The 12,147-nt window shown below is 40.0% G+C and overlaps 1 protein-coding gene across 1 annotated transcript in view; it reads right to left on the bottom strand.

Annotated features, from left to right (window-relative positions):
• Positions 1-12,147, bottom strand: part of zdhhc8b (zDHHC palmitoyltransferase 8b) — a 98,841-nt gene that overhangs the window by 5,270 nt on the left and 81,424 nt on the right. Inside the window, exons 3-8 of the mRNA XM_074670595.1 lie at positions 10,332-10,489; positions 8,165-8,337; positions 7,860-7,962; positions 7,328-7,419; positions 2,850-2,982; positions 173-278 (exon numbers count right to left, since the gene is read on the bottom strand). Of these exons, the coding sequence (XP_074526696.1) occupies positions 173-278; positions 2,850-2,982; positions 7,328-7,419; positions 7,860-7,962; positions 8,165-8,337; positions 10,332-10,489 (765 nt within the window). The remainder of the gene's footprint in view (positions 1-172; positions 279-2,849; positions 2,983-7,327; positions 7,420-7,859; positions 7,963-8,164; positions 8,338-10,331; positions 10,490-12,147) is intronic.

Raw genomic sequence — 12,147 nt, forward strand, 5'->3', positions numbered from 1 at the left:
TAAAAGGCCATTGACCTGACACTGAGATAGACATTTATCACGCTTAACTACCACCAAGTCCCATCCTGGGACATGAGGACATACACAGGGAGTTTGGGGAAATATTTTTTTGTGTACTGCTCTAGGAGAGGAATGGGATTTTGGATGACTGATGGGACGTTTGTTTTCTTACCTTCACTGGAGGTCAGCTGGTTTTTCAGCTGGTTGTACCTGTCGGCTTTAGGTGGGAGCGGCGGTTGGGTTTCTTTTTCATCCAGTCCGTCCAGGCTGCTTTTAGACTACATATACGGAAGAGAAGAGCAAGGTGTTAAACCCATCCCAAACTGAACAGGTGGGTGGACAGCAGAGGAGATAGAGCAGAGTATGTGTTAGTGCTGGGGATGGACCAACACAACTCTCACAGATGGTTGCAGGATAGTAAAGCTGCACCAGGCAACTGCTCTACATGTGCTGAAATTTAGTCTTTTCAGGGGCTAATGGAGCGGAAAAGGAATTTTCACACAGCGAAAAAACTGAAATCTGAGCAACTGTTGATGTTTTATTTTTAATTAGAGTGCAGTGACACTTTTTGGCCCAGAGTCTCACGCACACTGTCTTGAAGGCATAACTTTTAACAACGCATGTGTTTGTTTTGGTAATGAATGAAGATCGGATCTTATTCCTAAAACAGCTTTGCTTCGTCGAAAACAACTTTGTACTGCATACAGCATGACAGGGTAAGGTATTTATAAACAGTTACATAGCGATGTTGTTTGAAACATGACAACACCCAAACGTTATAAGTTTGTACCGTAGTTTAGTAGCAGACTGTATTTAGCGCTACTTGCAGCTCGGTGCTCTAAGATATGTCCTGTGATGTGTAATATTAGTGAATCCAGGTCATGTCCTGCCAGTCATCTACCAAGCAGAGCAAACGTAACCTCACTCTTCATTTTATTGATAGACTCTCAAGTTTGAACAGACCACTGCAGAATAACTGCTGCATATGGGTTGGAATCAACATTATCACAGACATCACAGAGATCTCTTCTCACTAATAAACTTTGTCAGCTGGCATGGTGTTGTCATAGAGACCTAAACGTGCCAAAAATCAATCTGGCCCTGCTCGACCCGATCGGGAAGCTAAGAAGTAGAATTTTGGAATCACCTCTACTGGCGTTGATAATGCCATAAAAGTGTGGATTATGATCAGGCATATATCTCAGAGGGAGACTTTTTCCAGATCACTTAAAAAACTCCCTTGTAAAGACTAAAGAAACTTTTCAACCAATGTGGTTTGAGAAACATTTGCTTGTCAAGTTTTATTTAATAAGAATAATGTCTTGATAGAAAAAATAAGAATCTTTTCTTGCTCCATCACAGACGTTTTTACTCTTTACAAGCAATTCAGGTGTAATTTTTGTTTATACAAGACATTTTTTGGACTTGTGAGGTCAAATTGGTCAAATTAAGTCTACATTACTTACTGTGAAAAATAACACTTAAACACCAAGTTTTTGCAGTGTACAGAGCTGAACTAACAGTTCTTTTGTTTTTCCATGAGACTGTGACTGATTTTGACTCTGTAAGACTTAAGAGTTTAGAAGACGACAATGCACCAAAGTCAGTGCAGCTGAACCAGAGCTGACCTCTCATCTATTCCGGCCAAACTTCTTCATTTTTTCACCACAACGCAATTCTACCACTACTTTGCAACCAGAGTCGGGTGTGACATGTTTATTGTAGCCCCAGTCTCCACCCTTGGGCCTGAATTCGTAACCTAAACACAGGCATGTCCAGAGGGATGGTCTGCTCTCACCACGAAATCTCATTGGTCACCCTTGGTGCTGCCCCAAAATCTACAAATCTGATTGGCTATTTATACTGACAGATGTAAACACAATTAGTCTAAAAAAAGTCTTTAAGTAATTGTTTTATGTATTAATGGAAAAAAACGATTCTGGAACAAGTCCAAGGACACGTCCATCTTGCAGTTAATTATGGGTAATTAAATCAGTAAAGTCTTGAGAAGTTTGCACACCAAGCAGTCTCTCTGAAAGGCTCAGAAAGTCAGCTTGGGCCCCTTGAGGTCTGGATAAATTAGGGGTTTGGACTGGCCTCAGCTCTCACAGACTTCCTGGGAACTCACCCGCAAAGTTTGAGAGTCTGAAGGTCCAGTACAGTCCAGACATTTGGATGCAGTGAGACATGAAGTGGGGGCTACACGTCTGATAAGCTCAATTCTTTTTGACATTCTCATCCCGTACATGAGGCTTCCTTCAGCCTTTCCCCACACGCCCCATCCCTCTGCACAACACCATTCTTCTCCTGGACATCATTTAATTTCCTCAGTTCTCAGAGTTGTCAGTGACCATTCCCAACAGGAGGAAATAATTGAATGTCTGGGGTTATTTTAGGGAACGGGGTACTTTTCATCACTGGAACCTCACTTTCTGCTCCCAACTAATGAAAAGAGACTATTTTTACAGATCCAGAAAATCTCCATCACGCCTTGAAGAACCATCAATTATTTCTTCAGAATAAATGGCATTAATTGGAACCAAGTGCTGCATATCTGTGAGTCACTTGGCTGTGACGCAGAATGTCCAATAATACCCTGAATGAGGACTGAGTAACTTCTTAAATACACACTGTTCAGCTCGTATAGGCCACTGATCCTCTCCTCTGTGCTGCCTTAGGTGTGAGCCTCCATTAAGATGGTAATCTAGGAGCAGGATGATTCACCTGTGTGTCATGAGACAACCTGATAATGTCAGCGAGGATGGTAGTGCAGCAGAAAGAGGTTGGTGAAATAATGAACTCAGATAGTACAGCAGGGATTATTTCTGTGGTAACAGTAAAGAAATCACCTTGGAGCTGATGATGGTGTTGTGGATGCCGTTGTCGCTGACCTTGATGGTGATCTGTCTGTCTGATAGGTCAGGTCTGATGAATGGGGGCTGGATTTTAATATGGGGCTTTTTCCTGGGATCCAGTGTGTACCTGAAAATTTAGAAACAGGTGAGAACAATCATTTTGTACAGTGTCACATCACTTATGCAACACAGTTAGCAGATTTAATAACTTAAAGAGGGGGTATTGTGTTTTTTTTTCAAAAGTCTTTAGTCTGTAAGGGGACAGGGCCTTCTCTAATGTTGCTCCCTGATTGTGGAACAGTCTTCCCCTGCACATTAGAGAGGCCCCTTCACTGTCCACTTTTAAAACACGTCTTAACCCCCATTTTTATTCTTTGGCTTTTAACTCCAGCAAGACTTAGTTTCTTGGCCTGGTCTTATTCTCTTTTATTTTCTTTTATTCCCTTTTACTTGCTTGTTATTTGCTTTTTATTGTTTTTACAATGTTTTTCTTTTATTTGTCTGTTTTTACTAATCTGTTTTTATCATTTCATTGGATCTACCTGTACAGCACTTTGTCTGCAGCTGGGGTTGTTCTTAAAAGTGCTCTATAAATAAAGCTGGTATGGTATGGTATGGTCCATCTAGTACTCCTGTAGTAGCTTTACATGCTTTACAGTTATTTTTGAATATATTTTTCTGTCACTGGTGTCCTAGAATAAACCTTAGTTCAGCCTTGGTCTGAAACACTTTTTTTTCGCTGCTGTCTTTTTAAGGTTCTCTGCTCCACAACCCCCCTTCCCTCTGATTGGCCAGCCCTCTGGAGGCCTGTGATGACCTTATCATTTCAGCAAGTCTGGTGAAGATCTTGTGCTATTTCTTTTTTTCTTTTAGCTGTTTACAGACGGATCCAGGGATTTCTGTAAATATGTGGCAGTTTTAAAAATCTGCACACCCGTTGATACATGAGTCAAATTTGAAGATTTTCCCTCTTGACATTCCTGACATATTGAACTCAGATGGCTGACAAATGCCATTTGGGCATTTTGAGCTGTTTGAGTAGTTCTGGGTATAAAATGTCATCACTTAATGATTTTATCTTACCAGACATTTTTTATACTGTGTTAAATATTAGTTTATAAATTCTTGAGTTATGCTTGGAAATTATTGCTATGATTTTGACCTTTGGCTGCTGAGAACTAATCAGCTCATCCTTGATTTCAGGAGCATGTTTTTTAAAACTTGAAGACATCCCAACAAAAACTCACCAAAAAAGAGGTTGAGAAAGATAGACGGATAATGAATAATACTCACTGCTGCAAACCATCTTCCTCTATTTCAAGGGTCTTTCTCACCAGTTCCTAAATGAGGATGTCATCCGTTTTTCTACAAATACCCTGTGTGTTGTGTATATTATCTTCACATTAAAAATGTAACAGTGTTGCAGGGGATGAGGCTTCTTCAACATTGTTGCCTTCATTTATTGCAAAGAGGAAGAAATTTACACAATTTTTAGTCATTCATGCCTCACCTCTAGGACTAAGAGCCTGTTTTCTTTGGATCTGTTTGTTGTCAAATATTTGTGACTAATTGTTTGAGCAGTCACACGTCATTTTGCGTTATTCTTCAGTTTTTTTGTAAACTGTAAGACTGTTGCATTTCGTCATGACACCTTTTTTGTGTGAGTGTGGTTGTCAGGTAGACTGGGATAAGTCACTCCAAACTTTCTAAACTGGTAGTCGTACCAGTACAGTTTTTTTCTGCATTCAAACACTTTGAAAACTAAATATGAGCCACATTCTCTCAGAAAGGCCAGACAAAATGTCTGATTCAAAGATATCACAAGACAAAAATGATGTCTGAATGTTTGATGTAATCTGCAAAAGGGGCAATGAAGACATTTGCTTGACCAGTTTCTTGAATGGGAGTAATATTTTAATACAAAAAAATAACTCCATTGGCAGATTATTTTTCTCTTTACAAATAATCGTTGAATCATTTTTTCTTTTAATATCTTGAAATAAGACTTGTATGGTGAATGCTAACTCTTCAGATTTCCGTTTTTGATGTGTGCAAGGGACCCTGCTCCTTAAACAGATTAGAAAGCTCATTTTGAGTTAAAGATGCTGTGAGGAGGATCTGTTTTAATTTGTTCTCTGTTGCCACCTTGTGGCCCCGAGTCTCCACACACTGTGGTAAATTACTTTTAGTGAGACGTTTGTTTTGTAAATGAATAGAGATTGGATCAAAACAAATTTTCTTTGTTCAAGACAACTCTTAACTGGATACAACATGCCAAGGAAAGATATTTATCAGTACAGTTACATAGCGCTATGGTCTGAAACGTGACACCAAGCAAACATTGTAGTAGCCGGCTATATGTTAGCAACATCATAATCCCAGTGCTTCGACGTATCTGTAGGCTATGCCAGCGTTAGAAGTTTGTACCGTAGTTTATTAGCCGTCTATATTTAGCACAGCTGACAGCCCGGTGCTCTAAGACAGTGTTTCCCAAACTTTTGTTCAGGTGACCCACTTTTTTGGAGGAATAAGCCACGGCGACCCAATCCAAAAAATCCAAAATATGTCCAATCAGTAAATCCACTGATAGGATAAGTGTGCAAAAATAAACAAAGGTTCTTTAATCATGTTTCTGCATCATCATACTTCTATGGTACCAGCTAAAAGTCCTAAGAGACAAATTTGACAAATGCATTGAAAATACATTTTTACTATGACGGGTTAGCCTGCTTGCTTTTCAGAATTGAATCTCAGCTATGTGTACGAGATGAGAGAAAAACACACGTATTGAGTGCAGCATCCAGTCTGTTTCTGTATTTTGTCTTCAATAATGTGAGAACTCCAATTTGTATTTTTTTTAATGAGCCTGTTAGAGTCAAGTTTCTGTCAGTCATGACAGACAAGAAATAAACTTCTATTCTATTCTATTCTATTCTATTCTATTCTATTCTATTCTATTCTATTCTATTTTTATGTAGTTGTGTGAGAGATAAGAAGCAAAATACATACAGATATGACAGTGGGAGGAGCCAATCATCAGTAAACTAATCGTTGAGGGGGAGACTTCTTCTGGTTAGGGAAAGCATGAATTTTATGTAAACATTCTGGAAACTAATCTGGCGACCCGAAAAAAATCACTGGCGACCCACCTATGGGTCAGGACCCAGACTTTGGGCATGACTGCTCTAAGACATGTCCATTAAGTGTAACACTAATGAATCCTGGTTTGCTATGTCCATCTACCAAGCAAAACTAAACTTTGTCAGCCGGCGTGGTGTTGTCATAGAAACCTAGACGTGCCAAAAATCAACCAGTTCCGGTGGACTCGACCTTGGCGTTAAGAAGTAACTATTTAAAATAACCTCTAACCAGTACTATTGGTGCTGATAATCTCTTTTTAAAGTGTGGATTACGATCAGGCATATATCTAGAAGAAATTTTTTTTAAAGATTACTTTAAAACTCCTCACAGCCCCTTTAAAAGAACAAAAAACATTTTTATCTTCTGACAGTTGTTGTAAATACTATACATATCTCTGTGTCTGTTCTGCTAAATGGGGCTGTTTACTAAACATTGCATCTTTAATTTAGTTCTCAACTAGGTAGTTAGAGAGCTTAAGAGAGAGACATATCAAACACAGCTTCCTGACAGAAAACCAGTGTTGAGTGGGTCTTACAGGGTGTTTTCATAATTCAAAGAGCTGCTGCTGTGATTTTCTTTAATGTTTAATGCTGAGCATGAAAACTCAGGGTAATGTGTGAGGTTAATTTGCTTAACCGTCTTCACAAACTCCTGGTAATCAACCCCTTCAAAACAGAAATCTGTTTCCGACTGAATGAGTGCTGCTGATTTTACCGCCTAAAATGACTCCACTAGCAGCTCATTCAGCAGTGAGGTCCAACATTTTTTGAGTCAGTGGTTCAGTAAATCAACGAGCCTCCGCCAGGGACTCTGCAACAACTTCGCAGCAGATGCTCGTAAAGCAGCATTTCACCCTCACCTGCTGTCGTCTCTCTGCAGTCACACTGTTGATTTTTATGAAACTGGGCTTGTCTCTGCTGGTTGTAAAACTGGCACTCTGTGTTTTTAGGGATGCTGTGTGTAAAAGAGCGTGTTTACTCGCTCTGCATCCTGATTCCTTTTAACTGCTGTTCTTCGACGTTGTTCTTCGACTCCCTCAGCCATCTGCCTCCCTCCGGGGTTGCTGGCTGCTTTGAAGCAATGCTGGAAACACACCTCCTCAACCACCTTAGAGCACGTGCATACGGTGCTGCTGATGCACACATAATATAGACCCCTGTGTGTGTTTGTATAGGTGTGTGTGTGTGTGTTGGTGTGTAGCATGTTAGTGCTGCTGCATGGACACATCTGCACAAACACATGTTCTCTTACGTGTGGAAAACCATCACTACAGTGGCAGAGAAGGCGGATACTGTACACACACACACATGCAGCATCGTAAAGCGTCTTACCTTGGGGCCAGGGGACTACACAAGACGTACTCCACGTTGCCACAGCAACCCCTGGTGAAGGGATTTACTCCTCCACGAAACTTGCCTGTGACCTGAGGAGCACAACGCCTTGTTGAGTGTCGGCTGCAGAGGAGCTCAAGGCCAGAGCGCATATACATGCACATAATCCCCTTTTCATGTACACACAGAGGTCCGGTACTTGAATACAAAGCAGGTGAGTCATGTTGTTGCAGCATCATGTAATTAGTGTGTATCAGGAATAATCATGCTGCTGCTGTTAGTCATTTTTTTCTCTGTGTGGGTTTACTATCTTTTTAATGGTCATTTTATTTATGTTCAACCATAAACACAGCACGAGTCCTTCCACTTTTTTAAAAACATTTTCAATAAAAAGTCCTCTGAAGCCCAGTTGCAAACAGTCGGGCAGCTCCAGGTGTGAATGTTTGCTCGTGTTCTGTTGACACATGCTGGATAAATAACAGAAAAAGGGTTGTTTGTGTGTGCACCTTCAGAACAAGCATGCTCTCCTCACCTGCTCGTTGGTGGTTCGCCCTCGAGCTACCAGCACCATGTGGAAACCTGTGAGTCCCATGACTGGAATAAAGAAAAGCCCGGCTATACACATCACCACCAGACTGGACGCAAAGGTCAAGATCAACAACCTCAGAACACAAGAACAAGATGAGTGGTGAGAGTAACTGACTCTGACAGACTGCTAAAGCTGAAACACCAACTTTTATCTGCACAGGAAGCATCTGTCTGGGTTAAAAATCAATAAAACACAAAGCGGCGTGATTCAAAAACGGGGCACAGGTTTTGCAGGGAGTGAAAGGATACGTGACAGTGGTGTGCAGAGCAGCCAGCATCTCTCGGTGGTGGAGGACGAAGAGGAGGCCGAAGGAGAAGACTCCGACCATGTGGATGCTCAGAGATAGCAGAAAGAGGAAGAAGTAGCGGTAGTTCCTCCGTCCAATGCAGTTGTTCACCCATGGACAGTGATGATCAAAGTCCTGCGGAGAGACGGAGAAGTGACACATTAGGTGTCAGTGCAGGTTATTTATAGAGAATATTAATTATGCTGCCTACAGCTGGTCTGAGTCTGTGTTTTATCTTAAGGTTTATTAATATGGACCTGGGCAATTACTTATATTGAAAATATGAGCAATATCTCATCCAATAAACTAAACCGAACACATAATTGTATCAGTATTTCTCTACATCCTGTGGGGGTGTTTATTAATTTGCTTGTGTTGGTATCAGACTAAATGAGAATTTGTCAACCTTAGTTCTGTGCTTAAATGGGGCAAGGAACTATTTTTTAGTTATTTTGGGGGGCTCATGGAGCGCGACCTAGACCACAAGGCCACCTGTGGTCTCTGCAAGAAACTATTTTAAGTCACTTCTAAAACTTTACACTACAAAAAAATCATAAAATTTCATACAATTTTACAGGGTTAATAAGCTCTTGTTATGTCCTCTCATAATACTCTAGGGTTCAAATATGCACATATAGAGTTTCAAAGTATTTCATTGAGTTAAAGCAGCAGAAAGCTGCTTGAGGAAGTAATCATGAACTCCAATCCCAACTAATGAGACACAAAACACCCCACATGTAGGCCCACATCATATGATATGATGCTATTTATGATGATATGATAAAATATGATACATGAGGTTATGATTTGATATGATATGATGTACTACAATACTATATGATATGACATGTAAGACATGTTCATACGACACACAGGTATGATATTAAATGACACTCGAGGATATGATACGACATGACACAAGATAACACGACAGAGTACACTTATAAGATACATAAGGATACATGAGGATATGAAATTATATGATACAAAACAATACACCAGAACACGACCTGACACTGCATGACAGAACATAATATGACATGATAAAGTACGATACAGCATTATAGGAATTATAAGATACGCTACAGCATGACACAATATGTTACGTGGATGTTATATGCAGTGATACATGAGGATATTTACGATAAAACACCACACTATGACAGGATTTGATACAATACAGCACAACACAAGCAGTTGAATATAATATAATAATGCATAGGTTGTGATATGATATATGGTACTAGAAGTTACAAGGACATAATTTAGAATGACACATGATGATAAAAAGTTAATGATATGATAAAATAACAATGTGTAATGTGTGTGCATTGTTGAACTCTTCAGTAGGAATGGAGGGCAAATTGTATACAAATGCTTTAAAGTGAATAAAAGCTTTAAATGACAGTTTTACTTTTTGTTTATCAGTTACACCTTTTTGTTTTACACACTACTTATTGTTTGAAACATTCCCCTCCAGATGTGACGGTAAATTCCTCAGGATTTTTTTTTCCTTAATTCCAGGCACTAAACCAGTATTATTGTTTACCAGAGATGAGCTGGTAGCTATTTAAACTGACTACACAATAATTGTATGAGCATTAATAAAACAAAAAATAGGTATGTTATGTGTTACATAAGTGCCCCCTGCTGGAAATAATTTAAGGGGTGTGGCCCATTAAGTGTTGATTTGTAACAAGCGCCTCTAAGATATGCTAAATTAAGTTTATATCTTTCTCTAAGTGCTTTCAATCAATGCAGTATCTTTAAGAGAATGTATGAACGTGGATTGCTTAACACATCTTTCTGAGCTACATCAAAGCACACATCACACAAAATCTCATTTAGTGCACACAAAGTAAAATTGATCACCTCATAGGGATGAAGCACTGCTTATTTCTAACCCATTGCATTAAGTTCAGACTTCTTTAATGTCTCATCTGCCAACGTGTATCAACGATGATGAAGTTTCAACAGAAAGCTCAGACCGAACATGCATCATGTACAAACCTGCCCAGTGCTTAAAGGACAGCCTTAGATTAACATGTCCCTGATATATAAGATGATGCATAATCAGTACCTGCATACATGCATAATGACAGTCTTTCTGCGCTCACACACCCACGCACCTCCACACAGTTGTCACACACGCTGCAGTGTGAGCATCGAGGCGGCCTGTAGAAGTGACAGGTGGCGCACCACTTCATCCGGACCTGAATGCCCTTGATCTCCACGTTCTTGTAGAGCGGCGCCCGGAAATCATCGTCCTTGTCCTCGTCCTCATCCGCTGTGGAGAAAACACACACACACACACACACATGCACAAAGAAAAGCACATTAACAGAGCACAGATGCATTTGATGTGAGAGTTTGAGGAGAAAACAGCCAGAAACAGACACTGGAGGAAAAAACATGGTTTTGATTTATGACTCCCTTTGACAGGGACAACAGCACAGCACCTTAAATGAAGCTCTCAACCTGCTGTGAGCTGTCTACAGAGCGAGTAAACACTGGGAGAAATGAACGTTTTATAGACGAGAGTGCTTTATTCTGCTGTGAACATTAAGACTGATTACCAAAAAACACTGTGACTCATGTTTAACAGATGCTGTTTGCTTTAATTTCCTGCAAATTCATACATCATCTCAATGAAGGCGTGTGTTAGGAAAACTAAGCCTCTAACTGAGGCAGAGCCTTCACTCCATATGAGACCTAAACCTAGAACGTCAAACTCCACACATTCTGCAGCACCCATTCAAACTGTGTATGAGGAGCCATTTTCCTACAACTGAGAGCTTTCGCTTTGGAGCAAAAAAAAATGTCTTTCAGATGATCAAAGGGCACATTCATTCCTTCTACACAACCTGAGAAAATAATTTCACAGGACAACAATAACTGCAGGGAGATCCGGGTAGCTGAATGCACACAGAGAAAGCAAAGCAGAGAGTGAAAAGCAGAGAGAAACAAAGGTAGAGCACAGACGTAAACAGCTCCATATGATGGAGATTGCTCTGTTATTATGGCTGTCAAAGCTCTTCAAATAGATTTTAAAGGTAAACCGCTGCCAAACCAACACACGCACAAACACAGCAGTTACGCTTCAATCTCCTCTGACGGCTTCTTTACAAACACTTGATGCAACAACTATCCAGCAGACAAAGCTGTGGCCTAGTTCACACTTTATGTATTATTCACAGACAAAAGGTCCTTTTTAAAAGGAAGGACAATAAATGGAATAAATTACATTCACAGAAAGAACAAGAAAGGTTCATGAATTATCATAAATCTGCACTGCAACAAAACCACACACCCCACTTCAATCACTTTCATTTCAGACCTTAGATTGAAACTGTTGCTGAGAATCTACAGCTAGTTTACACATTAATCCCTGCCAACACTTCATATCCTGTTATTCCTCTAAGCATACTTTCTAAATCTTTCTTCAGTTCATCTCAGTCGGTGATTACAGTCGGCATTGATTCGCAAACTGAAGTAGTAACAGGGCTTCCTGCTGTGAAAAATAATCACTTCAAATTTATTTATAGTAAAACTGTTTGAATGGCAGAGCTGTTAGAGGCAGGGAGAGGGCTGTAGATATTACACACTATGACGCTGATGTGTGTGTGTGTGTGTGTAAGCCAGCTCAGGTGTCATTGATCATGAGTGTTACTCCGGATAAAAAGGTAAACTGTGAGGTTTCCAAAGCATACTCGCATGACACAAGCATGACACTTGAGAGAGATAAACGGATATTAATTGAGATCAAACCGCTGACCTTTGAAGTGAGTAAATGAGTAATTGAAACACTCCTTATGGTTTTTTAATTGATTACATTTTCTGATCCAGGAGAACGTTGTGTCTTGATTTTAGACAGATTTCCAGCTCAACAGCTTCTGCTGTGAACAGTGAAGGTAAAAAGATTTCTACATGAACAGACTCTGAGTC

Source organism: Halichoeres trimaculatus, unplaced genomic scaffold (genome assembly GCF_033239565.1).
Source record: "Halichoeres trimaculatus isolate MK-OKI-2021-1 unplaced genomic scaffold, fHalTri1.1 fHalTri1_scaffold_5, whole genome shotgun sequence".
NCBI lineage: Eukaryota > Metazoa > Chordata > Actinopteri > Labriformes > Labridae > Halichoeres > Halichoeres trimaculatus.